A 27248-nucleotide genomic window follows, 5' to 3' on the forward strand; every position below is an offset into this window, starting at 1 on the left:
CGCCTAATCGCTAAGCTCGAGTTTTGGATTTACGGATATTCGGATACATATACGGATATACGGAGCAAGCATTTAAACTCAAAGAAAAAAAAAAGAAACGAAAGAATGAAGAACGGGGAAGAAAAAGGGGGGACATGGCATCCTGGCTGGCTTGTTCTCTCACCTCTAACACGGGGATCGGTACGCAGGCGCGCATACTGCTCCGCGGACATGCAGGTGCACTGGGGCTCCTGGCGGACGCGCGACGGCGATGCCGGTGTGCTGAGCGGCTTTCTCTTGGCCTTCACTTTGCCCTTGCCCGGGGGATCCAATTTCAGCGAGTACGACGACGAGGCCTTTCGTGAAAATTTGAAAGAAGGCGACTGTAAAACGTCGCACTATCATTAGGTTAGTTGATTGGGATTACAAGGTTCTGTGTGTGCGGTTTCTCCTCTTCTTAACTATCTCAATTCTCACATTCTCTTCTCTATTTTTCTCTGTCTCTGGGAGATTTGTTTTTTGTTTTCTCAAAAAACAAGGCTGAGAAGCTCAGGCTATCGTCGGAGGGACGACTTGCCTGGCGAAGTGTCAGTGTCAGTGAGAGAGATATATCTTATAGATCTTATAGAGATCTGTGTGTTCTTATAGAAGTTTACAGAGTGCAGGAGGAAGTATAGTTATAGAAGCTTGACTTTGGGTGCGAAAAGCCTTGATCTACAGATACAAATACATATATCTAGATAGTGAAAGCAGTTTAGTTGCAGTTGTTTAGAGTTTATAGAGTGTAGGACACAAAAACGAGCATTTTTTTTTTCTTGTGGGGATATCATAGAGTACTAGGCATCTAGCACTAAATTCATGTAATTTTTGTTTAGTAACTGATAGCTTTGATTGTATCTTTAATATATATTTATAGACTTTATAGTGGTAGTACCAGCTGAACATTGACTTAGCCTAACGTTAACATTTGCTTTTGATTATACATCTTGATTCTATAACAATTGCATTTTGATTTTCGGGTTTCGGTTGTCGGTTAACTTTTATTTATTGTAAGCATATGTGCGTTGCTTGAATTCAACAATTGGGTTTCAGAAACCTCCATGGAAGCCGCCTTCGAGGCGATAAACGATGCTCCAAGAATATAATTATTTATTTATTCAACTAACTCTGACTCTGGTTCTGTATTCTATTTCTAGTTCTAGCTCTCACTGGAGTGATACTGATTTTGATTTTTGAAAGTTTCTTCGATTCGTAAACCGCCCACTTGCATGGGATCTTGGATCAGGATGGTGGGGATGTCGGGATCAGGTTGGGGATGGGGGTGATTGGGATCGGATTAGGGCTCGTCGGAAACGGATTGTAGGGGATAGGTAACGGTATTGTAGTAGAGGATACGTGCGATTGTTTTAAAGCGTTTTGCGTTTTTCTTTTGCATTTTCATTTGTACAATTTCACAGTTATTTACAATATTTATCGATAAAAATTTTTTGATTACACATGATCATTATGATCATTTATTATTATCAAATTTTTGGGATTTTGGATTTATTTTAAAGCACACGTGAAATGCAAACGAATCGAGTTAAAAAATATATTTATAAATACATAAATATATATTTAGAGTATTAAATAAAATTAGTTGTTAGATAATAAAAGCATTTCGAAGGGGGAAAAACGGGGGGTTTCATATATAGAACAGATTTTGTTTTGTTTTTTTAGAGAGAATCGAGGTGTACATTCAGAATGTTTTTTTTTTCATTTGGGGGTTATTTTTGATGGTATTGTTGTTGTAGTTGAGTTGTTGTTGAGTTTTTGTAGTTGTTGTTTGTTGGAGTTGAGTGTTTTTAAGAGATTTTATCATAAATTTCGAGTTCGATATCGATTTCGAAAGAAATATCCGTCGGTTTTTATTCAATATTTTTGTTACCGGTTTTTTGAAAAATGTTTCGAATTGAAGTACGAAATGAAATGCATTCAAAATGAAATATTTTGAAGGATTTTTGTTAGTTTTTTTTTTTTTTGAGTTTTTGGCGTGTTTCGATAATGATTTCGAAAAATGATTAGAAGAGAGAAAAAGAAATGAAAGAATATATAATATAAATACATTTAACAAATTTTAGTGTGTGTGTGTGTCTCGGTAGTGGTGTGTGTGTGTCTGTTCGGATAGTTTTCGCTGTTTTTTGGCATCTTCGGGTCACATATACAAATGCAAGGGAAAGTCCTGCAGGACCTTCAGGTGAGATTTCTGAACACACTGATAGTGAAAACGATAGTGGAGTGGATATTCGGAGGGTGGGGTCGGAGGGTCTGTTCTGGTGGGTGGTTCGGGGCGTGGCACTGTACACTTAGATCAGAAAATAGAGTTTACACAACATATACGACACTCAGTAGTGGGTGTGGGTGTTGTTGTTGGTGAGTTGTTGGAATGAAAACGATAGGTACTCATGCCCGACAAAGGTGGGGAAAAAAGGTTAATAATCCTTTTCAGAGTTTCAAAAGACACTTAGGTGACAAAAGAGAGTTACTTAGTCTTAGAAAGGGTGTATGTGGTGTGAATTTACACTGTGAAAAAAAGAAACAATATGAAGCGATACTAACGTATTTTTTTACAATGTAAGATACCTGCAACATATGATGCGCAAAGTAAGAAAAGAAAATTAAACATTTATTAGACATGGCTAGTCCAGATAGTTTATGTCTGACTACATAATATATATATTAGAGTCTATATATAGTAATATGTATATGGTAAGTGTTGATGATTCTGAAAAGTTTCAAGTTCTGCGAATTTTAGTGACTTTTCTAATGATTTTTTTCTCCAGGTGCATGTTTCTGTATGTGTGCGTGTGTCTGCAAGTGTGTGAATCGGTTTCTACCAAAAACTACTTAATATTTTAATTGGCCAAATTGTTTAAACTAAAAAGTAATACTTTTTTTTTACATATATTACAACTTAAAATATTTAACAAAAAATATAAAATATTTTTAGATATATTTTAGCAAACAAATTCCTTCAAATTGTCAAGATTGTTTGATTTGGTAACTAATTAACGTTAACAAGAAAGAGTTATGTTTCTGGTGCGTGTCTTTTGGGCCAAAAAGAGAGTGACAGTGACTGGAACGACGGATGACGGTGACTAATTCCGTGACAATGAAGAGCTTGATGGTGATTTCATCTTCAGATTGGTCGAGTGTCTTTATGCCACTGGAACCTTGAGACTGATTTAATGGATATTCAAAGTACATAGATAGAGAGATGTAAGTGTGTGTTAGTGTGTTATATACGAGTATGCAAAGCAAACATCGAACATCTTGGCCAACATCTCTTGGCCTTTATCATTTTCATCGTGGTCCTAATCATCATCATCATCGTCTTCGTGGGCTGCCATTCTCTCAATGATTTTGTGTTTGTTTTCTTTTTTTTTTCTGAGTGTTTTTAAGTTTTTCTCTGTTAGTGTTTGTTGTTTTGGGTGGTTGGGTGGGTGGTGGTTTGGTAACTGGTAGTGGGTTTTTGGGGATGGTGGCTCAGCTGGCGGGCATGATTAGCCGAGCTCCTCTGTTAGTGTTGCTGTATTAGTTGTTGGGTGGCTGAGGTTTTTATATTTTTTTTTTATTGGTTGAGATTGGTTTTGAATTAATTTTACTTATTTTTTTTTTGTTGTTGTTGTCATTTTGTTGTTGTTTTCATTGGAGGGGAGGGTACTTTATCGGAGGGTACTTCGTTGTCGCTATATGCAAAAAATATTTTGCTTTGCCAAACTGTAAGAGAATACTTACACAGCACTCGCGGAACTGTTTGGCATCAATGGGCGACGTAAAGTTGAGGCCCCAAGTATCATTGGTCATGGGATCCTTCCAGTAAACAAAACATTCTGATGCCTGTCCAATACGCGTACCTGTATTAACATTTATTAACCGGATTATTCAGGGTAGATAAATTGTTTAATCAATTAACACAGAGAGGGTGTGAGTTGGGGGAGATGTGCACTCACCTGGCTGCACAAGTCTTACGTCGAGTATCTTGTCCACCTGGCTGTTGTACGCGGTGATGTGAAAGATGCACTCGGGCGAGTCCTGAATGCAGGTGATGTTCACAGGAACCAAATCCTCGGACACTTGTTGCCACTTGACGGTGCCGGCTCCGCTAGCCGACACATGGAAGACCTCAGCCCACAACCTGAACGAACTATCGTTGGTTAATTAAGTTTGTTAACAAAGTTTTTTTTTTTTAGTTTTTAGGTTTTTTTTTTGGATTTGGTGGAGATTCGATTCCGATTCGAATTTTGGTTTTTTTTTTTTTGGTGCACAATTGTTTAGATTTTAGTTGATTGGTTGGTTGGTTGGTTGGGTTGTTGGAGAGGAAAAGTTGGAAAAACAATGAAACGCATTTGTTGTTACAGTTGGTAGTTGGTAGTTGTTGTAGTTGTAGTTGCAGTCGAAGGTAGGAAGGAAAAGTTGAAGCAGGAGACATTGTAGTTGTTGTTTTTGTGGTAGTTTTGGTGGTCGCATCAATATTTGTGAGTGGTTTTTTGGGTGTAATTGTTTTACAAGTCATTGTAAGTAAATTGTATCATATACATATATATATATTGTTTGTTTTTTTGTTTTTTTTTTTTTAGAAAGAAAGAAAAACCAGAAGAGAACATAATTAGTTGATTCGGAAAAAAGTTATCGAAAGAACGAATTCAATTGTGGTTCAGTGGTGGTGTTGGTTGGCCTCCACCCCCCCTCACGCGGCAGTCAGAGAACACAAAAGCATAGTCAGGCTAGAAATGGTCCGAAATGTCAGTCAAGGATGCAGGATCACACCCACCTCAATAAATGGCCATCGCGACGTCGAGAGCTCTGCCAGGGTGAATCCTCGTAACGGTACGCCTTCCGCATCAGCGGGGCACAGGAGCAGCTCAGTTTGTTACCCATGGCGCAGTTGGCGCAACCTGCCGCAGATCCTGGGGATTGAATGGATTTAATTTGGGGATATATATGGATTATAGACATTACTAACCTTTACCAGAGGCACCCCGATGTCACCACATGCCGCTCACGTCCGCCTGCGAGAGCGCCTGACCGCGATTCAGCGACTGCGATCGCTGGTTGTGCCGATGGCCGTGGTAGCGACTTCCTCGCTAGAAAATAAATTATAAAAAAATTGTTTTAAAAATTTTAAATAATATTTTAGCTATCTATAAGCTTTTGGAGATATTAAGCACCCGTTTATGGTAATGGTTTATGGTAATTATTTAAGCATTGTATGCCTTTAATTTATAAATTTTAACATTTCTGTGGGTTATATATATATATATCTGTGTACAAAGCTTTATAAATATAATATCAAATGAATATTTTATTGAAATATTTTTCATTGAATATATATTTATTTAAAGAACACTTACAGGGTCTTTTTGATTAAAGACACTATTTTTTACGGACATAAAACATTTAAAAATTACACTATTATCCCAAAATTACTCTAAACAATTCCAAATTCTTTAATCTATCTAAAACTTCCTCATATCGTTCATTGATTTATTTCCCAAGCAAATCTTTTTCAAAACATCTATGTAAATAAAAGAAAATATTTAGAAATCCTCTCATAAAATTGTTTAAAAAGAAATCCTATTAAAATGAGATACGAGTTTATTATCCAAATCGCTTTAAGGGGAGGGTAAGGTCAAATCATGCGAAAAAAGCCATGTTTTTGTGATTTTTTTCCTGACGACACAGTTAAAATTTATTTATTCAACCAACGGTATATTAAAGTATGACATTAGAAGAATGTTTAATAAAATTTTTACAAAAAAATATTTAAAAATATGGCAATAGTAGCAGTTGTCCGGACGTGTCGCCAAAAAAAGTTGAATTGCGGTGCCCCTCATAACTCGGTGCTGGATCATTTGTAATCAAAAAATGAAAATTCATTCGTTAGATAATAGTTCGCCCCAGGTAACGCTGTAAAGGTTTTTTGAAAATTGCAATTTTTTAATTTTTTCGAAGACTTTGAAGTGAAAAACTCAATTTTTTGGGAAAAAATCGGTTAATTTGTCATTGCGAAATCAAAACTATGAACAAAAAAAAAAAAAACTCGACAGCGTTACCTCGTAAAATATGTACAGAAATAGTGTTTAAAATTTCAAAAGGATCGGTGCAGTAGTTTTGAAGTTATGAGGGGCACCGACTTTGAAAACGTGAGTTGTGGGAATAACGCTTTAAAGTTTTAAACAAAACAAAATCCAGTGTAAAACGTTTGCAAGCAACTTCGTCAATAACTAATAACTTCGTCAATTTTGCTTTAATTGACTTGAAATTTTGACACAATATTCTTCAGATATTATGCATTCAATTTAAAAAATAAAAAAAAAAATGGAAAAAAAAAAATTTAATACCTTACCCTCCCCTTAAAGAACATTTATTTTCGGCTTTCATGGCCTTTGGAAATGCATCGAACCAAGTGGGAAGTACAACAACAAATAACGCCTTAAATAATACTTAAGATGCCATTAATTTTCTATAAAATTATGCAAAATATTTTGAGTAACACAAGCTTGCCACGAAGGCTGCACAACAAGTTTCGAATCTCGAAGTCTGGGCTCTATGCGTTTGAAGCTTTTGAAGCAACCCACGCCACAGGTTATTATCATCAAGCCGGGCCAAGAGGTGCGAACGTTAGTGCAACAGCACCACTATACCCCCCTCGGTGCCCCCCTGCAACTCTCGACATTTTTTTGTGTAGGTGTCAAAAACAAAAGCGATGCATAACTCAAACCCAATGATGTAAAGCGGAAAATGTGCTTTGAAGTATTTTGCTTTTGATTCGGACATCACTCTCTTTGATGCAAAAAATGAGGTGAGATGGGAATTTTGTTTAGATTTTTTTTATTAAATTTTTTATAAATATTCACAGACACTGGGCCGACACATATGTTGGCCAGATTAGTTGTAGACGCGCACGGAAGCACATTTTGATCGCTATTATAGCGATAGTTGTGTATATATATATTTATTTATTTATACGCATATATACATATATCTATTTTTGTTTACATCGTCTGACCCAGAGGCCTGCGACACACAGCCACAAAATATAAGCCGCAAACACCTGTTTACGAATCGATTTTGGCCATTCAGTTGCCGGCTACCAAAAAGAGTTCGAATTGCGGTTTACGGAGATCGGGGCTGGCGAGATCTTGAAAATGCCAAAACAACATCACAAATGCACGCCGCAGACTCAACTAACCGATCCGCAAGAAAACCTAACCCGAAATGAAAATCTCTCGAATCTATCTTGGCGTCTCGAGAGCGCCGTCCCAAACGCCCACTCCGTCACTCGCTCTAGCGATCAGATCTCCGACGCGATATGTTCGGGGCCGGCTAGATGTGGACCATGGGGACCACCATAGGGAAATGGGGTCCCCAACTCTCAGTTCTCCTCATTCGCGTGCTGGCCCCAAATGCACGTGTTGTTGTCAAATTTATTTTTAAATCAATCAAGTGGCGGGGAGAGCTCCGTTCTCAGGGCTCTCATCGGGAATGCAATTGGGTCTGAAGGCGGAATACTAGTCTGACACACATTCAGACTCAGGGTGATGAGCGACACTTGGAATGGGTTCATCAAGTTGTTGACAATATCACGAGGGATTTTATAGATCTTTGGGAGGAAGATCAAACCATAGGGGCTAATAAAAAAAAACAACTTGTTATGGCATTTTTTTGGGAAAGTTATGGCTTTGATTTTAGGGACTACTAAGGTATCTATTAGTTTGTTTTGACTTTAAACCAAATAATACCTAAGTATTTAAGAAAACAACAAATTCTTTTTAAATTTCAACAAAATTCTAATCCCATATCTTTTGAAATAAATAACAAATTATAAGAAAAGCAAACTAATTTAATATGCCTCATAAATATGGTTTCTTTTTATGACTTTTTAAATAGTCTTTCGTTTAAAAGCTTTGTTTTTCTTCCCCTTTGATATATGTAGGGTGATTTTTTAAGGGGTAATTTATTTTTTATATATTTAGGTTTTTTTTTTATAGTTAATACACACCTCCACATGCCCCCAGCCATCGGCGTTCATTTTGGCGGCTGCCTCGACACTTTCCTTGGCACCCATTGTTTTGTTTTTGTTTTAAGATCGCGTTCAGTTTGGTTGATAATTTGTTGTATATATATTTTTTTTGTATTATCCTACTAGTGCGCCAGTTAAGTGCTTTCAGGATTCAGCAGGATTCGGGCAGCTGTCAGATGTTATTTATTTTGGGAACCCAGCGAGGAGGAGACCCCAGGAGCGTCTGCGTTGTGGGCCAGGAGCCTCGGTTCAATGTATAAATATTGAGCGGATTGACGTTGACGTCGCACACTCACACACACACACACACACACACTCGGGCAAACAAAGGACTCGCTCTCTCTTAAACGCGCTCTCTGGAAAGAGCAAGGGATGCTGGGCTGCGTTGAAGGCGGCTTTCAATCGACTTTCGTCGAGTTGAACGGCGTTGTGCTGACGTTGAAAGCAGTTAAATAATAGAACAGGAGCAGTGCCAGTGCCTCCCTGCGTCCCTGTCCTGCATGCGTGTGTGGGTCCTGCCTGGAGTCCTGCTGGTATGTCCTGGCCTATATGGCGTATACGTATCCGTAACCGTATCGGTATCGGTATCCGTGTGCGTGTGTCGAGTGTATTATTTATGCAGCACAATGTTCTTGTGCTGATGATGCTCCCACTGATGCTGTTCCTTCTCTGGAGGATTTTTTTATCCTTTGTTTGTTCTTTATTTTTGGTTTGGTTTTCAGGTTTTTTTTTTTTTTTGGTTTTAATATTTTTTTTCACTTGGTGCTTTTTAAACGGTGCGTATGATTAATATTTTTTTTTTCATTTATTCTTAAGTTGATATATAGTCCTTTTATGGGGGTTTTCTCTCGTCTCCTGTGCCTGGTGATTAAAAGTTGATTTCGGATTTAGTTGTGGTTTTGTTGTTTTATCCTTTCAGCCTCAGATTTGGCAACGCCTTTCGAGGCTTGCCGAAAAAAAGTCTCTTAACGTGTCCTTTTCGTTGGAGTCCTTTATGGATTTTGTTTCATATTTATAGATCACTTTTCACTGGTATTTTGAGGAATTAAAAACACAATTTTCTTTAGATTTTAGGATAAGAATTGTGAGGTTTTTCCCTGATTTTTCGAGCAGGATATAGGAGCTGTGTATTTTCGTGTAGTTGCTGCTGCTGCTGCCAAAATACCTACAAAACTTGACGAAGCCAAAACGAAATGTTTTCACTTGACGAAAAGGGAGAGAGCCGACCCAAGAGAAGATTCAGATTCAGATTCAGAGAGAGAGAGAGAGAGTAAATTAGAGCAGAGATGAGCGTCGAATTACAGCGACAGCCGAAAATTGCGCCCACCGCCCCCTCTCTCCACCCACTGCCTAACCAACACCCCCTCGGGCACCAACCCCCCCCGTCTGTGGCCCACAATATATATTTTAATTTCGATTTCTTTCTTGGTTTTTCCGTCCGTCGCTTATCCTTTATTTTGTATGCCTGCTCTTCCTCTTCTCAGTCATCTTCTTCTTCTTGCTCAGCTTCTGTGTCAGTGTGTTTGTGTGTGAGTGTGGGCTTAGCTTAGAGGTATGTGCAGTGCCCTCCCTGCCCCCCTGAACTCTGTCCATGTGTGTGCCACACAAAAAGTTGCATAAATCACCACACCTTAATTTACTTTAATTACAATTCAAGACCGCCCCACAGTCACTGTATTATTTTAATCTCTATTTTACTCTTTTAATTCATTTTTTGAAGGCCGCGTGGGCGTTTTTTCCACAGTCGCAAAAAAGTATGCTACACTTTTTTGGTTTGCAAATATTTGACATTCCGGTTAGTTTTGAAAATCATTTAACGATTGTGTTTTGGGTTTTAGAACATTTATTTTTTGTTTTTTAAGATTGAGATTTTAGTAGCCCTATTTTGTTTAGTTTTATTATTCTTTTCGAGCCCAACGCAGTGGCAAAAAAGCGACACAACCGTCGACGTCGACTTCGAAAATCGTTTTGAAGTTTTGCGAGAGCGGATGCTGCGGCGCTGGCAGAGCCGTTAGCAGCGCCGTCAGCTGCGACGTCGCTGCAACTGTTGGAATGTGTGCCACACACACACGTACATACCTACAAACACATGAATATGTTTTTTTTTTTTTTTTGGGGTGGCTCTGTTCTTATGTTGTTTTTGGCATTTCGTTACATGTGCTGCTGCTACTGCTGCTGCTCCAGCTTCTGTGAAAGTTTTAATGTCTCCCCAATGCACGTGTGTATGTGTGTATGAGTGTACTTGCCCGTGTATGTGTTAATGTAATATTAATGTTATAATTTGCTAGGCGGAAAGGACAACGAACGTGCCGAGCTTGTGACATCAATAATGCAGCGAACATAAAGGGTATTTGTCGCAGGTTCAAGACGGGGGAAGAGGGTGGTGTGAAAGGGGTGGTGGACTAGATGGTGCTTTAGTTGCTTTCTCATTCTTTTGTCGAGCATGCCAGTCGGCCAAAAAGAAACAAGCCGATCTATGGCCAAAAGAACGGGCTTCAACCAAAAACAAAGGAATAACCAAAAAGTGGCCGAGCACGTTCCACATGCCACAAAGTAAAAGTGAAAAGCAACATCAAAATTAATAAGTAGAAAGGATGCTGACGCCGGCGTTGACGTCGCTGTCGACGCCTCTGCCGCTGTCGGCTTGCCAGGTCGAAAGGGGCAGGGGCGGAACGAGAGAGCCAAGATCTCTGCCGCTGCGCAGTTTCAATATTTAACGAAGACATTCGTCAAGTCGAGACAGCGACCAGCTGCAGCCTCTCTAACGGTAATAAACGTCTAAAGCCGCTTGCATTTATTTATGTTTAAAAATGTTTATTTTTTATTTTAATTTTAAAAGATTTAAAACTAAATTTTCTATAAAAAATACTAAGGTAAAGTAAGTATAGTTTCGAGGGGCGCGGTCGCAGACGCAATAAAAGCTCAGACGCCCACTCACTTCAAAAGTTCCGTTATCTTGCGCTTGGCCAAAAGACGTCATTAGAAAACTGCAGCTTGCAGCTGACGGCAGCAGATGCAGCGCCAGCAGAGCCACTGGCAGCGGCAATGGCCAACAACAAAAACTGGTAGCTGAAAAGTTAACACAGCAAATGCCCAAAAAAAAAAAAAATCATGTAGTTGTTGTTGCTGTAACAGCTAACAGCTTGTTTTTGTTGCTGTTCTCTTTGGCTGCAATAATTGGCCATCTGTGTGTGTGTGGCTTTTGTTGTTGCGTAAGGCTTTTTAGGGCAACTGGAGGGTGTGGTTTAGGGTTGCCTTCCAAAAAATAGAACAGGATATTCGGGAATATTCAGGACACTATCTTTAGATCACTAGATCTTTAAAACGAAACGGGAAAGGTGATTTAGTTAAACATTTTATATAAAATTGTAGCCCATTTTAAGAAATATTTCATAAATTTGGATAACAGTTTTTGGGAGGGTGTGGTTGCTGCGCAGTTTCCGCTGCTCATCTTCGGGAAAGTGGCAACCCTAGCATCGCACATCTGTTTTTCGGCCAATCTCGTGCACCTTTCAAGCTGGGTGACCCCCGATTCATGTTTTTATGAATGAACGCACGAGCCAGGTTCAAAACAAAAACAACAACAGAACCCAAACGAGCTTTTTTGCAGGCCGGAAGCACTGTTAACTTATGATAACATTGTTGGAAGCTAAAATCATTATCCAACAGATTATTTAAAAAACTTAGAGATTCCTAAAATAATATTTTAATATTCTTTGTTTAGATTTTAGCACACCCGCGAAATTCAAAATTGTTCTAAAAACTACCCCTCTTTTAAACACTGGTTTTCGATAACTGGCCGGGGATGCCAGACTTGGTAGCTCCCGTAGGATAATAATATATCCTGTTGGAACAATTTTATTTGGGTTTTTTTAAGAAGAACTGCTTAGCCGGCACTTAAAACTATTTAATTTATGGGTTTTGTTTTTATTGGTGCCTTTTTTCTTCGAAGGACTAGTTTTATCGAAGAACTCTTTCGATAACTGGAGCTAGTTCAGTTCCAGATTCAATGGAATCAGTTTCGCTGCAACTTGTGGAATAAAAACAACGCCGCCAGTTTTTAAAAACAAACAAATTAAGAAAAGAAAATTAAATATAATTAAAGGAAATGCTGGAGGCTGGGGGCGAGGCAGACATCCTGAGCAGTGTAACTAGCTCGGATGTGGGCCCCGAGGCGAAGGGTGAGTACGGTTACAACTTCCGGCCACTTCCTAATGACCACAGGAATTTTTGTTTATTTTTATAAAAGAATACAATTTACTGCGCGCCGATGAAGAGTACCGGAACGGAAATGAGGAGCACTCTATCTTCTACCAGGTCAAGGCCCAATTCCAATCCACCGACCTGCGTTATATCACCGAAGCGGAGCACCTGGAGAGCCAGCGTCCTACCTCGAAGGAACTCTTAAAAGCCGCCTCGGCGCAAGAGAAAAAAGACTACAAAAGGTAGGATATATTATTCCCCATTCCAAAGATGTACTTTTACCTCCATTTTCCACAGCAACAAGTTCCTGAGAAATATAATCAAGTACCTGCAGCAAAAAGAGGAAGAGAAACCGCCTGCAAGGCAAGCCGAAGAACTCCTCGAGCATCTGGACTTTCTGGAGGACGTGGAAAACCCCGTAGATGGTCTAGCCCGCATCTCCGACATCTGTAATCGCCTGCCTGAGGAGTGGTGTGTTTTGCAAGTCTGCAAGAGCTTCAATCCCGCCACCACATACTCTGTCTTCAACGAGATCTTCGCCAGCGATGGAGCTATATACCTTTCCCTGCTGCGCCACTGCAGGAGCCCTCTATTGGGACCCATTTGTGTACGCTTTGCAGGGGGGAAAATGTCTGATATCTTCAGGGAATACAGCACCTTGGTGGAGAGATTCAGGAGAGTGGTTACAGTGGATCCTCTGAATATGAAAAACAAAGAGGCCAAGCAGAAGTACTGGCAAGAGCTGAATGCTTTTGATACATTTCTACAGGTGAGAATGGAGTACACCAATCATGGCCTGTTTAATGCAATATTCAACAAATCCTCTCCAGAAACTACTGGCCGATTTTCGAGAAGTGGTCTCTCCCTATTCCTTTCTCTTCTTTGGGAAACGCTACGACTGCAGCGCCGTTCAAAAACAAACAAAGGTTGTCAACTGCCGGGTGGATGACTTTTGTTTGGTGAATCAGTGGAGCAACCATCAGCGGGTTTTGCTTTCGCAGGCGGCCTTGCATGCCAATCGATTGTCTGCCACGGATATGAAACTCATCTGCTATGAGCTAACCTCCAGTGAAAACGAAGTTCAGGCAGTGTATGACATGCTGAAGGAATGCGCCAGCGATTGGACGCAACTTGAGGAGCGGCAGGAGCTGGTGGCAAGAAGGTTTCCCACTATTCTAGTAGTTGATGAGGTAGAAACCAATAAATACTCTCCAAAGTTACCTATTAAAAGTTATTTTGATATTATAGCGCCTGGACCATCTTCATTGGGAGCAACTGGTCACCGTTCAAGAGTTCTCTCGGGTTAAGTCCCTGCACTGCCTTTGGCGCTTGTTCCAGCAGCACAGGAGCAACATCAAGCATGGCTATTACACCACAAATATCAAATCTGGCATGTCGGTGATAAATCCCAATGCGGATCTAGTCAATTCAGGTCGCAGGTTGCGCAGTTTCTTTGAGTACTGGCTGAAGCACTGGCAGAACCTCTTTGAAACAGTGCCAACCGAGGATTTGTTGGTTAAAAGGGCCTACCAAGCAGACTGTTTCGTGTAAGGACAAAGATTTTATGTCTTTAAGGATTGCTGGAATTATTGTATATATTTTGTAGGTATGCTGGTCACGGTTCGGGTCTGCAATATGTCCATGGCCGGCAAATATGTCGTTCCAAAGTACGCAGCGTGGTCTTTCTGTTCGGCTGCGATTCCACAAGAATGCTGGGCACTGGCCTGTACAGTGCCCTCTATGGAGCCCACGACTACTACCATGGTGCCTTGTGTCCCTCGATTGTGGGAACCCTGATGCCCGCTTTAGATGGCAATATGGATACTGTTTCGGTGACAGTCTTGAGTCTTTGGATAGCCCCAAGCGACAAGAATGTTATACCCTGGACGCAGATAGACAACGTTTCCTGGCTGAAAACGGGTGTTGTTAAAGGTGATTAAAAAAAAGGATGTTCTAATGGTTTGAAATAAAATTTCCTTAATTTTAGGTAGCGGAGATAACCCACCACCTAGCATGGATCAGGAACACAACTACCACTTGGGCAGCTTGTGCTCCATTCTCTCGCTGGTGCAGCAGGGCAAAGTGGAGCCTTTGGTCTATAACTGCTGCATCTACGTGTGTCGAGGACTGCCTGCCTGGAATTTGGCCGTGGAAAAGATGCCTTTTTAGCTAAATGGAGTAGAGCTCCCCAATATTGTTGTTATAGCAAAAGATACAAAAAATCATCGTCAGTTGAACTACTTAATTCAAGTGAAAAGTGGGTGCTTGATAGAATGCAGTTTATAACACTGAGAATCATAAGAATAAAACACTTACCTTGGATTTATTTGGAAGATACTGTGATGGTTGAGAGTTTCGAGTTATTAGCACTTGAACTTGCTGTTTTCTGGTTTTGGTATTTAGTTTGTGGTTTAAATAGGACTTTTAAACATGTTTAGACTTTGTACATTGTGTTTATTAAGGTTGTTGGAACTTTTAACCGTTTATGGATTTATTTGTTTAGTTTGCAGCTTGAGTTTTTATTTAATTTAATTCGAATCATGCCAGAGACAGAGAGTGAAGAGTTATTCTTACAATGCCTGTGCCAGAATAAGGATTAAAAAACATTAATTTGAATATAATTTCATAAATGTGGGGTGGGGGAGGAGTTTAAAAAAGTGAAAGTGAGGTGCAAACAGACAGAGAGATAGAGAGAAAGGTAGAGAAGTGGTGTGGAAACATTGAGATTTTTGTAAAAATTTTATAAAATAATTGCAGCCCGTGGAGCCCGTCCGAAAAGGATTAGCCCACACCCTAAGACCCCAGAGAACGTGTGTAAAGTGTGGCTGGAATGGCCAGAAACGCCCATCTATTTATTTACTCAACTCGCACTCGTTTGTCGCCCAATTCGCTCTCGAAAAACGCGACTACTCATCTCACCTCGTTCCCAACCATGTCCTCGTCCTCATCCACATTCACATCCAAAGCCTCCTCGCCCTTCTCGGATCGGATTGCCCTTTTGGCAAAGAGCTTTTCTCCTGCGGCGACCTCCAACCGCCAGCATCGCATCTACTTGACCTACTAACGGCTGTCGCATTATGAGACACATTCGTTAATTAGGCCCAACCCTATCCCGTATATCCTTTCGAAAAAAAAAAAATAGGGAATCTTTTTAACAAATCATCGGGGTCACGCTGCGTATACTTAATATTTGTTTAGACCCAATTTGCATGCCACAAACGCAGTGGAAACCCAAAGGAGGACAGAAAAAAATCGGTCAGACACACCTCGGCGTTGTCCCTATTTATGAGGCAGCGATTTGTGGGATGGGCGGATGGCCAGTGTCCTTCGGGCCAATGTCTCAATGCCGTGCCCATGCAGCGGCCATTCGGGCGTGTGTGTGTGTGTGAGTTAAATCAAATTAGCACCCAAAGGGGGGGGGGATAAGGGAGGATGGCGGAGGGATCAAAAGGTGCATGCCACACCTCCCACCACTCGCCGTTGGGAGAGAGAGAAAGCGCGCAAGCGGGAGCAAGGACTTGTAACATGACAGGAGACAGCGTCAGAAGGAGGATATTACATAACAGGCGCTCCCCATGTAAATCTGGTTGTAAATTCACATCGTAAGAGTATGTGTGTGTGTGTGTGTTTGTGTGTTGGCCAGGATGTGAGCTCTGTGTGTGTGTGTTCTCTGTTTGTTTGTTTGTGTGTGGCTTGCCCCAAATGAATATGCGATGACGTTGACGTTGCTTTTGTTGTTATTGTTAGTTGTGACTGTGGCATCCTGCCGATGCCGTTTCTATTATTGTTTGTTCACCCATCATATGTATATTGTTTTTTTTTTAGTTTTTTTAGCATTTATCCTTTCACTCCGCTCCTCTAAATTAATGTGTATTCTTTCATCAACCTTGAACTCTTGCAGCTTACTTAGCCATTTTTGGTTTTGTTGAAAAACTTGTACTGGTTATTCACCAAAAAAATCTTACAAATGTTCATGATTATTATTTTTATCCTTTTTTTTTTAAGAATTGTTTTTTATTTTTGGTTTTTTGGTTGAAAATTTGTTGCTGAAACGCTATGTTAACTTTGTTGAAATTCTTTTAGTTGTCTAAGTTATTGTGTTTTTTTGTTTTTTTGATTTTCTGTCTTTTTAAGGTTTTTAAGTTTTATATTTTTTATATATAATGTATATATATTTTTTGTAGTTTTTAATTGTAAATGTAAAATGTAAATTCCGCCGCGTTGCACACAACAATTCTCTGGCAGAGATCAACTGAGACTGAACCCGATTCCGAGTTTAGGTTCCCGCATAAGGCAGCAGTTGCATCCTTCTGGGTAGCCGTAACTGAATCCTTGCGAAGGACACGCGCCTAAAGAGACCGAAGATGCGGAGAGAGAGAATAGCCCGAGCCCGAACAATGTTGCAAACTGATGGCGGAAACCTTCCAAAACCACAACAAAAACAGCCAAAGGGCCAACACACACACATACACACAGAAAGCAAGAGAGAGAGCCGAAAAAAAGGCACGACTTTCTCCTCACGCCATCCTTCTGGCCATGTCCTCGCCTAATCTTTTTGTTGTTGCTGCTCCACTCTGTTTCACTTTCAGTGGCCAGGTCCTGGGGGTTGGAGGAGGCGCGACTGGGCTTACAATGATTCTGCGTTTTCATGGTGATTTTGTTGTTGTCCTGGCGAAAGCTTCAATGTTTTTAGTGGCCACGTGACTGCTCCCGAGAGCTTTCTTATCAATCAAGAGCTTTAAGCTAAGGAGAAAGGATAAGGACTGAAGAAGACGGCTAATGGATACTCTTTAGCTGACAATTTTTACTTTGTTGAAAAATTCTTAGAACTAAAGTCTTAGGAATTACTTTAAAAATTAAAGGATAATCTTATTATAGGTTAGGAGCGTGATATCCTCTTTTTTTTTTTAATATCTAATGCTAATTTTGTTGTACGTGGGTTTCTTTGATTTGATGCGTGTTTTAGATTTCCATTTTTGTACTTGTTTTCAAGAGAAGTTTGAAACTTCCAACTACCGACCCCGCCAAGGACATCCCCTACGGTGTCCTAGGTGGCTTCGCTTTTGCTCTGACTTCCGGTGCTGATGCTGCCGTCGCTGGTGCTGGTCTGTTGGAGGGGCAAGACGATTAGACAGGATACCACGGGTGCCTCAAGGATGCTACTCACCACATGACGGTGCGGGCAATCGGCATGGAGATGGTCCTCGCTCCGGCAGCGATGGCACCTCTTCGGCTGCGGTCCCAAGGAGCACTCGGAGGCGATGTGGTTGGCGAATTCGCCGCAATTGTAGCAGCGCATGCGGCGAGTCCTGCGATTGCTGTTGGGTTTTTAGGGAGGGAGGAGGAGGGTAAATCAGTGGAGGATTTATCAGTAAGGGTGGCGCTGGTAGTAGGATAACGGGTCTTACATGCGTGGCCTGTAGGTGCTGCCGTGACAGCTCTCGCCCTGCCTGCCGGACACCCTGGTGGCCTCCAGGCCGCGGGGCGTGCGATGGCACTCGAACTCCACCTCCTCCTGCTCGCCCAGCGAACGAAAGCCCGACATTTGGATGACACTCTATGGGCGGATTTAAAAGGATAATGGATTAAAATTAAATTTCCAATAAAAGAGCAGGGATTTTCAAATATTTTTGGAATATTTGAGGCATGGATTGCTTTAATCGAAAAATAAACACTCACCTGATGCACAAACACCTCCTGGCCGCCATCGTTGGGGGTTAGGAAGCCCCATCCCTTGGCCACATTGAACCATTTGCATTTTCCCAACCGCACACAGCCGCATTCCTCCGAAGGATTCGCTGCGAAAGGAATAGAGAAGAATAGAGGAAACATGAGTTCGGGACTCAATTCGATATCCTGTCTGGGAATCCCGGGCCGAGGCTCTTTGTTATTCAAATGAGCCAGCGGCAGCTGAAGAGCTCTCCTGACTGTGTAGCCGTGTCCTTGCCCCATTTGCCGCGAGGCAAGTTCAACATTGGATTATTACGCACCTCCCCTTGAAATCTTACCTCCCTGGCTCCCCCATCGACAAGCAAACAACAAAAAAATAGAAAAACAGGTTTCGGTTGTTATTATAAAAAATATTTGGAAATAAACGAACGAAGCAACAGACCGGAGTGGATTCATTTCATTATCTAAGCAGAGAGGCTCATCTTACTCACTCAGTGGCACTCACACACACACGCCCATTCATTTCGGATTCATTCATTCATTCATAAATTGTTTTCACTTCACTCCACCCGTCCCCATTTCGTGGCTGGCTTATCTTCGAACTCGTACTCGAGACTCAGTATCGCTCAGATACAGATACTCGGCACTGCATTCTCATTCTCTGTGTGGCTTATCTGAAATCAAAAATTTTCGGGGGTTGTTGGCATTTCTAGGTCGCCGACACAGCACTTTTCTCACTCATTTTCTTTCACAACGTGATGGGAATTCCAAGATCTGAAAATTCTTTGGTCTTTCTGATAAGAAACCTAATTGAATGAAAGTCGGAGGACCTTTCTGGACAAAAACCACCACCACCAGGCTAATTCCTTTTTCCAATTATAAGATCCAAACTGGTTACTCCCTTTACTTTGTTCAATTAGCTTTGAAAATCTCCTAGATTTCTGTCCCCTAAGCCAGTGAAGTGAAATTAATCCCCCGGAGGATGGTCAGGGATGGGCAGGCAGGTCGTCCTTGATCGGCGAGGGGTGAGATACTGAAAGTCGGTCAGCGATTCGATTTATCTGGGGGTTGATGACACCTCCGGTGGTACATACAATGGTATATAGTACTATAACGCGTTTGCCAATAAAAAATCAAATCAGCGAATGGCAAAAACAAAACAGAAACCGTAATAACCCACACCAGCGAATAAAAAAACTGCGCAGTAAATAAAAAAAAAAAAACAGAAACCCCAAAAAAAACAGACGGACAAAAACAGAAATCGTCGGAGGGCGATCGGCGGGCCAATCAGCTTTGACTTTGATAAGATTCCGTATTGAATATTTGTTGTGGCTTATTTTGGTGGCAAGAAGATCTAAAAAAACATCCACGGGCAGGGAGGGGGAGCCCTAAATAGTATGGGGGTGTGACGTCGCGGCATAATTGGTTTCGCTCCACATTCGAAACTCCACTACTAACCTGGCACCGAAGAGCTCGAGCTATAGCTGGTCCTCCTCTCCGCGGTGATTATCTCCTGGAAGCTCTCCATTTTAATTTTAATATTTTTGGCAACTTATTGGAAGTATAACTTAATAGTTTTATTTTCAAATACGACAGTCACTGCATATTTTCCTTCTTGAAACGCATGCACCAGATACAGTTGCACTCGTGAGCTACAGTATCTGTATCTTTCACTACGCAGCCCGCACGCATGCACACACTCACAAAACACACACACTACTGCGACTCGAGTTTTCCGATTTTCAACAACTTTTCATGCGTTTCGGGAAAAACGCTGCCGCTGCGCACGACGCACTTCGTCACACTGACTCCGCTCCGTTTCAACTATTTCTAGGAAGGTCGTCGCAGACCCGAAAATTTTTGTTTAGCTCAGTATCTTCAAAACAATATTCCAATGGGTCCCTGTGCGTGAGTGTGCCCCGCTGTGGTTGTGTTGGTGTGAGCGTGGAAAAACATCGAGCAACTCGAGCCGAGTTGAGTGCTTTTGTTACCGAGTTGAGCGGGTTGGTCTGGCAGCGCTCGAAAATGTATCTGACAGATACTCTACATGGCGATCAGAAAATGGAGAGAGTGACAGCCAGCCAGCGCGAAAGAGCGAGAATAGTTGTGTGCCGAGAGCGAAATGTATCTATGTGGAGCAAATGTATTTGTATCTAGCACTCGGAAAGTGCGTTTGACTAGCCCACTTAAGGATACAATCTATCAACCTATGGGATTAAGATAGAAACTTTTATATACCCTTGCAGAGGGTACTTTCACAATAAGAGTTAGAGTTAAGATTTTGTATGGATTCTATTTTTGGCAAAATAAGACGACATACTAACTTTCATAAGGATCCTATAGGGGAAAACCCCATTTCAAGGGATCCCATCAGGAAAAATGGACAAAAAATCTAAAAAATATTTTGTCTCAGGATTTTGATGCAGAATGGTGGCGAATCGATCTAGAAATCGTTTAAGGTACTCCGCTTGAGAATCGGATGAGAATTGTGGAAGATATAGCCATCGCTGTGGGCCCTATAGGGGAAAACCCCATTTCAAGGGATCTCATCAGGAAAAATGGACAAAAAATCTAAAAAATATTTTGTCTCAGGATTTTGATGCAGAATGATGGAGAATCGATTTAGAAATCGTTGAAGATACTCCGCGTGAGAATAGGATGAGAATTCGCGAAGATATAGCCATTGCTGTGGGCCCTATAGGGGAAAACCCCATTTCAAGGGATCCCATCACGAAAAATGGACAAAAAATCTAAAAAATATTTTGTCTCAGGATTTTGATGCAGAATGGTGGCGAATCGATCTAGAAATCGTTTAAGGTACTCCGCTTGAGAATCGGATGAGAATTCGCGAAGATATAGCCATCGCTGTGGGCCCTATAGGGGAAAACCCCATTTCAAGGGATCCCATCAGGAAAAATGGACAAAATATCTCAAAAATATTTTGTCTCAGGATTTTGATGCAGAATGATGGAGAATCGATTTAGAAATCGTTTAAGATACTCCGCGTGAGAATCGGATGAGAATTCGCGAAGATATAGCCATCGCTGTGGGCCCTATAGGGGAAAACCCCATTTCAAGGGATCCCATCAGGAAAAATGGACAAAAAATCTAAAAAATATTTTGTCTCAGGATTTTGATGCAGAATGGTGGCGAATCGATCTAGAAATCGTTAAAGGTACTCCCCTTGAGAATCGGATGAGAATTGTGGAAGATACAGCCATCGCTGTGGGCCCTATAGGGGAAAACCCCATTTCAAGGGATCCCATCACGAAAAATGGACAAAAAATCTAAAAAATATTTTGTCTCAGGATTTTGATGCAGAATGGTGGCGAATCGATCTAGAAATCGTTAAAGGTACTCCGCTCGAGAATCGGATGAGAATTGTGGAAGATATAGCCATCGCTGTGGGCCCTATAGGGGAAAACCCCATTTCAAGGGATCCCATCACAAAAAATGGACAAAAAATCTAAAAAATATTTTGTCTCAGGATTTTGATGCAGAATGATGGAGAATCGATTTAGAAATCGTTTAAGATACTCCGCTTCAGAATCGGATGAGAATTCGCGAAGATATAGCCATCGCTGTGGGCCCTATAGGGGAAAACCCCATTTCAAGGGATCCCATCACGAAAAATGGACAAAAAATCTAAAATATATTTTGTCTCAGGATTTTGATGCAGAATGGTGGCGAATCGATCTAGAAATCGTTTAAGGTACTCCGCTTGAGAATCGGATGAGAATTGTGGAAGATATAGCCATCGCTGTGGGCCCTATAGGGGAAAACCGCATTTTAAGGGATCCCATCAGGAAAAATGGACAAAAAATCTAAAAAATATTTTGTCTCAGGATTTTGATGCAGAATGGTGGCGAATCGATCTAGAAATCGTTTAAGGTACTCCGCTTGAGAATCGGATGAGAATTGTGGAAGATATAGCCATCGCTGTGGGCCCTATAGGGGAAAACCCCATTTCAAGGGATCCCATCACGAAAAATGGATAAAAAATCTAAAAAATATTTTGTCTCAGGATTTTGATGCAGAATGGTGGCGAATCGATCTAGAAATCGTTTAAGGTACTCCGCTTGAGAATCGGATGAGAATTGTGGAAGATATAGCCATCGCTGTGGGCCCTATAGGGGAAAACCCCATTTCAAGGGATCTCATCAGGAAAAATGGACAAAAAATCTAAAAAATATTTTGTCTCAGGATTTTGATGCAGAATGGTGGCGAATCGATTTAGAAATCGTTTAAGATACTCCGCGTGAGAATAGGATGAGAATTCGCGAAGATATAGCCATCGCTGTGGGCCCTATAGGGGAAAACCCTATTTCAAGGGATCCCATCAGGAAAAATGGACAAAAAATCTAAAAAATATTTTGTCTCAGGATTTTGATGCAGAGTGGTGGCGAATCGATCTAGAAATCGTTTAAGGTACTCCGCTTGAGAATCGGATGAGAATTGGGGAACATATAGCCATCGCTGTGGGCGCTATAGGGGAAAACCCTATTTCAAGGGATCCCATCACGAAAAATGGACAAAAAATCTAAAAAATATTTGTCTCAGGATCCCATCAGGAAAAATGGACAAAAAATCTAAAAAATATGTTGTCTCAGGATTTTTATGCAGAATGGTGGCGAATCGATTTAGAAATCGTTTAAGATACTCCGCGTGAGAATAGGATGAGAATTCGCGAAGATATAGCCATCGCTGTGGGCCCTATAGGGGAAAACCCTATTTCAAGGGATCCCATCAGGAAAAATGGACAAAAAATCTAAAAAATATTTTGTCTCAGGATTTTGATGCAGAATGGTGGCGAATCGATCTAGAAATCGTTTAAGGTACTCCGCTTGAGAATCGGATGAGAATTGTGGAAGATATAGCCATCGCTGTGGGCGCTATAGGGGAAAACCCTATTTCAAGGGATCCCATCACGAAAAATGGACAAAAAATCTAAAAAATATTTGTCTCAGGATTTTGATGCAGAATGGTGGCGAATCGATCTAGAAATCGTTTAAGGTACTCCGCTTGAGAATCGGATGAGAATTGGGGAACATATAGCCATCGCTGTGGGCGCTATAGGGGAAAACCCTATTTCAAGGGATCCCACCACGAAAAATGGACAAAAAATCTAAAAAATATTTGTCTCAGGATTTTGATGCAGAATGGTGGCGAATCGATCTAGAAATCGTGTAAGGTACTCCGCTTGAGAATCGGATGAGAATTGGGGAACATATAGCCATCGCTGTGGGCGCTATAGGGGAAAACCCTATTTCAAGGGATCCCATCACAAAAAATGGACAAAAAATCTCAAAAATATTTTTTCTCAAACCATTATTAAAATATATAAGTGTATGAAAAAAGGCTCATTTTTATTCTCAAAACCCATGCTTACCTCTGATAGGTGGTTTCTGTTTTCTCACAAAAAACTGCCATAAAAAACTATCCCATCTGATTGGTGATTGCCAAAAAAATTGCAATAAAAAACTGCACCACAACTGGCAAATGCAACAACCCTCGCTTCAGTCGCGTGCCAGGCAGCTGCTGTGTCTTTCAACCCCTCGGAGGCACTACCCCCGATCTCGAATGCATTGTGCAACATCGATGCCCGTGTTCCTGGGATGCATACAATTAATTCTGCCACGTGCCCCGCTGGCGTGCCGAATCTATAGCCAATACTGACGATTGATGACAGCCGATCCGAGGGCGGAAACTGTAGCGAAATCGGAGCGAATTTATCCGCACAGGGCGGGTTTATCCTGACACCCCGAAAATACATAAAATCGTTTTGTGGTTCGTAAATTTTTATGGAAAACTCCGGGGATTTTGAGTGACATTTTCCTAAACTAATCACTCATAAAGATGTGTAAATTATATATTTTATGTACATTTCAACCTTTTTTTCTGGGAATTTGAAACATTTTTTCAGATGTTATGATAAATAATGTAGACATATTATTTATGATTCTTTAATAATTAACTTATTAATACTACGGTTGGATAAAATACAAAGTTTAAAGTCATATTTCGGCCATTTATAACAAAAATTGGAAAGGCGGTTTTCCACTTAAGAAAAATAAGTAGACTCTCCTTTCAATAATATAAGCTTCTTTACTTACTATTTTAAATAATTTTTTTTTTTATTGTATGGCTGAGATTTGTTTGGATATAAGCTCGGAATATAAGTCCTAGTTGCTTGCTGGTAAGAGGTCATCTCGGGTCAGCCTGATTTTTTATCAACAACAAACAAAAAGCAAAGAACCCAAACAAAACAGCGGCACAGCCGCTGCACAGTCTGTAATCAATATTTTTCCTCAAACTCGTGTCCATCCTGTCCCGTGCCCTGTCCGATGGTCAGAGATTGAAGGACAATGGCGAGGGAAGGACAATGGATGCTACGAGAGCGAAAGTGCCCATTAGGGATGCAGTGGGTAGGGATAGAATGGCAGGCACTCACATACGCATAATTGGAACAGGATTAACAAGGCGTCCTGGCACTCGCACTAGCACTCGCATTTGCACAAAATGCAATTGAAGTTTTGGGGATGTGCAGCCAAGCTGAGCGGCATTGTCCGAGGGTCCGAGCCATTTCCGGACTACCCGGAGGGCGGGGGCGCCGACACAATGCCCATGAAAATAATCCGCTTTAAACATATAAAACGTTGCCAAAACTGAAATCAAGGCCAGCGGACGATGAAAATGAGGAAAATTCCATTCCGGAATTCTATGCAAAATCACAAATGATCCAAAAAGGAAGGGGAGGGAGGGTTGTGATGCTTTTGCTCCATTTAGCCATCCATGTGGCATATCCGCACAGCACGCGTTTGACCCGACCTGGCACCTCGATTCGCTATTTTTTTCCCATTATTTTTTTCTCTTATCCTGCCGTCGATAATCAGGATACGTTTTTTTGTTATTGTTGGGAACTTTTTATGCGTAAAACGCATACAATTTGCATGTCCACAGTCGGGGGGTTAACATGTTAGAGTAACGATTGAAGTGCCCTACTTTCATTGTTGATTGACGTGTGATTGATGTTTCCATTTGCAGTGACAGTCTGTCAAAGAGCGCTTAGTGTCAGGACAAGAACAAAAATATAGATGCTTCTATATTTAAATAATTTATTATTTAAGTGAAACACAAATCAAATGAAAGTGCCTTCCAAAAAGAAAAATGGCCCCTAAAAGTATGCCACCATTTTCCAAAACGCATAAAACTCAAAGAACCCTTTTAGTATGAAATATTTGTTTTTATTTATTCATTCTTTTCGTACTGTTATTAATTGTGATTCTTTAGAGATATTTTATAGAGATATTTCATATATAATTAATAGGAATTTAAGTTGCATTCAAATAATTGGATAATTGTTGTTTTTCTGCTCAGTTTTTGCTGCTTGTTTTCCATGTATAATAAATTTTAGATGTTGCACAATATAATTGGCGTTTAAATATGCATATAGTCAATTATTTCATTTATTGTGGTATAAGAGGTGAGTGATATACATATAAGCGTGTATATACCTTGAGGCTTTTAAAAATCAACAAATTTTCAAGAGGGTTCGAACAGAAACTCAATCTCCTTCTCGAATTTAAAATGATTATTTTTTAATTGCAATTTTTGTCATGGGCTTTAGCTTTGATTGCAAATAAAATTCGCTGCGTTTTTGTTGTTTCCTTTTCTAATTTCTTGTTTCAATTATTAGTATGAGAACCAATTTTGTACATTTTGTGTGTATTTGAGAGAAAGATTCCATAGAGATAGAGAGTGCTAGTGGGGGGAAACAATTTCAGGGGATATACGCATAACAAAGGCTCTACATGATCTATATAGGGCTGAATTATAGATAATTGTAATTATATAGATACATACATTTGAAATATTGATTTGCAATAAAGGTATACGATAGACTTATTGAATATATAATGGAATATATATTTGGATTTGATTTCTAGAATTGATCCTTGAATCATTTGTGTGTGTGTGTGTTTTTGGGTGTGTGTAAGAGTGTGTTCGACCTAAATCAGAGTCACTTATAACACTAAGAAGCAGTCATATATTCTCCATTTAAATTTACGTTGTGTCGTCACGTTTCTTGAATCCTGAAACAGATTTCAATTACTGTACAAAGTTGGGCGCTTTAGCCACCGGCCATAGGCTTATCTATATATATATGTATATATAAACAGCTATAGCTATAGCTCTCTACGACTACGCAATTATGTATGTGTGCTTTGTATATAAATATATATATATATATATCTTTATGTCTAAATATTCGTAATATTTTACAGTGCTTGCTCAAACAAAAGGTTCGGTAAAATATATATTTCGAAATGTCTGGGTTTCCGCCGGGGATCCTGTCAAGAATCCTGGGTGTATTTTGTCTACGATTTACGAGTATTGTATATATAGTAATTCATTCAGTCTCACAAATAGGAAAGTATTATGTATCTTGCTTATTTTAGTCAATTTCGGTAACTGTCTCAAAAACTGTCTAAACTTTAAAAAATAAAAAGTTCAAAACGAAAATATAAATAGATATAGAATATTGCACAAAGAAAGTAATACTTTTGATTGCACAACCAACTAATGAGAGTTTAAAACCAAAGGATAAATAAAAAATCAATTTTGTGTATAATTTTGATTATCTTCTTTTATATTTTCCATGTATGTAGGCTTGTCTCATCTTTTCTGCGTTTTGTTTTTTGTTTAGAAATATTATGCGTATATATATAAATATTGCATATTTTTAGAAATCTTAACATTAGCTTACCACTAGGCCTTACTTCACTAAAAACATCTCATCGTCAACCGTTTTCCTAACTCTTGCTTGCTTGCTTTGTATCAAATACAAAAATACAAAAACTTTGCATAGTCTTAGTCTCAAATTATCGGGATTCGACAGCCCCGTACTCCCCCAAAACCCTATATATGTATGCCCCGCTTATCTCGTACTTTACAAGACAAATACTTAAGTGTTACGAATTGGTGTTGTGTCTTACAGATCGAAGCCGAGCTCAGGGGCTCTGGGCCTTTACAATATACAGAACTTAGGAGCTAGTTGTAATGCGATAAATCGGTTATATAGATATACTTAACGCTAGTCAGCCTCATTAAGATTATAAGCTTAAGTTTAGCTATAGATTTCTCATTAATAATATATATATATTCAGACGAAAACGAAGACTAATTGAGAGCGTAATTTTGGTAAAGTACAATACGAGCAAATATTTTTTTGGATTCGTTTGGAGTTGGATTTTGAGGAAAGTTGAATGATTAAGGCGCAAAAGTAGTTACTTGGGGAAAGTATCTCTAGAGTTGTAGTCTAACGTGTATA

General features: G+C 40.2%; 4 protein-coding genes across 13 annotated transcripts in view; 1 reads left to right on the forward strand and 3 right to left on the reverse strand.

The window, feature by feature from the left end:
* sif (still life) overlaps positions 1 to 4903 on the reverse strand; it is an 85528-nt gene extending 80625 nt beyond the window's left edge. For 4 of the 7 annotated variants that reach the window (XM_043209631.2, XM_043209630.2, XM_070279872.1 and 1 more), the window contains exons 1-4: positions 4793 to 4899; positions 3972 to 4165; positions 3757 to 3875; positions 164 to 362 (exon numbers count right to left, since the gene is read on the reverse strand). In XM_043209631.2, the coding sequence (XP_043065566.1) occupies positions 164 to 362; positions 3757 to 3875; positions 3972 to 4165; positions 4793 to 4899 (619 nt within the window). Of the gene's footprint in view, positions 1 to 163; positions 378 to 2577; positions 2602 to 3756; positions 3876 to 3971; positions 4166 to 4792 lie in introns of all 7 variants that reach the window. The other 3 variants (XM_070279871.1, XM_043209629.2, XM_043209628.2) reach the window with 3 other exon arrangements.
* Positions 4904 to 5006: 103 nt separating this feature from the next.
* LOC122320964 (uncharacterized) lies at positions 5007 to 10003 on the reverse strand. Of its 4 annotated transcripts, none has more exons than XM_043209626.2 (3): positions 9743 to 10003; positions 8024 to 8905; positions 5007 to 5105 (listed from the first exon to the last, which is right to left on the reverse strand). In XM_043209626.2, exons 2-3 carry the CDS (start codon positions 8087 to 8089, stop codon positions 5007 to 5009), a joined length of 165 nt encoding a protein of 54 aa, XP_043065561.1. In that variant the 5' UTR covers positions 8090 to 8905; positions 9743 to 10003. The 4 variants fall into 4 exon arrangements, with proteins under 4 accessions (XP_043065561.1, XP_043065560.1, XP_070135976.1 ...); XM_043209625.2 differs by having other exon boundaries at positions 8024 to 9217; XM_070279875.1 differs by lacking the exon at positions 9743 to 10003 and adding an exon at positions 9694 to 9709.
* Positions 10004 to 12044: 2041 nt separating this feature from the next.
* On the forward strand, positions 12045 to 14569 carry Sse (extra spindle pole bodies like 1, separase). Its single transcript, XM_017244644.3, has 7 exons — positions 12045 to 12225; positions 12294 to 12489; positions 12545 to 13016; positions 13078 to 13437; positions 13496 to 13794; positions 13854 to 14179; positions 14235 to 14569. The coding sequence occupies exons 1-7, from the start codon at positions 12153 to 12155 to the stop codon at positions 14414 to 14416; spliced, it is 1908 nt and encodes a 635-aa protein (XP_017100133.2). The 5' UTR covers positions 12045 to 12152; the 3' UTR covers positions 14417 to 14569.
* A 2462-nt stretch (positions 14570 to 17031) lies between these two features.
* On the reverse strand, positions 17032 to 19699 carry lin-28 (protein lin-28 homolog). Its single transcript, XM_017244658.3, has 5 exons — positions 19376 to 19699; positions 17927 to 18045; positions 17656 to 17804; positions 17415 to 17565; positions 17032 to 17354 (listed from the first exon to the last, which is right to left on the reverse strand). The coding sequence occupies exons 1-5, from the start codon at positions 19443 to 19445 to the stop codon at positions 17295 to 17297; spliced, it is 549 nt and encodes a 182-aa protein (XP_017100147.2). The 5' UTR covers positions 19446 to 19699; the 3' UTR covers positions 17032 to 17294.
* Between the last annotated feature and the right edge of the window lie 7549 nt (positions 19700 to 27248).

This window comes from Drosophila bipectinata, chromosome 3L, assembly GCF_030179905.1.
Source record: "Drosophila bipectinata strain 14024-0381.07 chromosome 3L, DbipHiC1v2, whole genome shotgun sequence".
Taxonomy (NCBI): domain Eukaryota; kingdom Metazoa; phylum Arthropoda; class Insecta; order Diptera; family Drosophilidae; genus Drosophila; species Drosophila bipectinata.

Excerpts from the sequence above, each read along its gene's own strand:
- LOC122320964 (XM_043209626.2), bottom strand. The coding sequence starts at position 8,089 with ATGGGTGCCAAGGAAAGTGTCGAGGCAGCCGCCAAAATGAACGCCGAT. Across the intron at positions 5,106-8,023 it reads ATGGCTGGGGGCATGTGGAG|CGAGGAAGTCGCTACCACGG; the intron begins GTGTGTATTAAC and ends TTTATTTTCTAG.
- Sse (XM_017244644.3), top strand. The coding sequence starts at position 12,153 with ATGCTGGAGGCTGGGGGCGAGGCAGACATCCTGAGCAGTGTAACTAGC. Across the intron at positions 13,017-13,077 it reads CTTTTGATACATTTCTACAG|AAACTACTGGCCGATTTTCG; the intron begins GTGAGAATGGAG and ends AATCCTCTCCAG. Across the intron at positions 13,438-13,495 it reads CTATTCTAGTAGTTGATGAG|CGCCTGGACCATCTTCATTG; the intron begins GTAGAAACCAAT and ends TTGATATTATAG.
- lin-28 (XM_017244658.3), bottom strand. The coding sequence starts at position 19,445 with ATGGAGAGCTTCCAGGAGATAATCACCGCGGAGAGGAGGACCAGCTAT. Across the intron at positions 17,805-17,926 it reads AGGAGGTGTTTGTGCATCAG|AGTGTCATCCAAATGTCGGG; the intron begins GTGAGTGTTTAT and ends ATCCGCCCATAG. Across the intron at positions 17,355-17,414 it reads ATTGCCCGCACCGTCATGTG|ACCAGCACCAGCGACGGCAG; the intron begins GTGAGTAGCATC and ends CCCCTCCAACAG.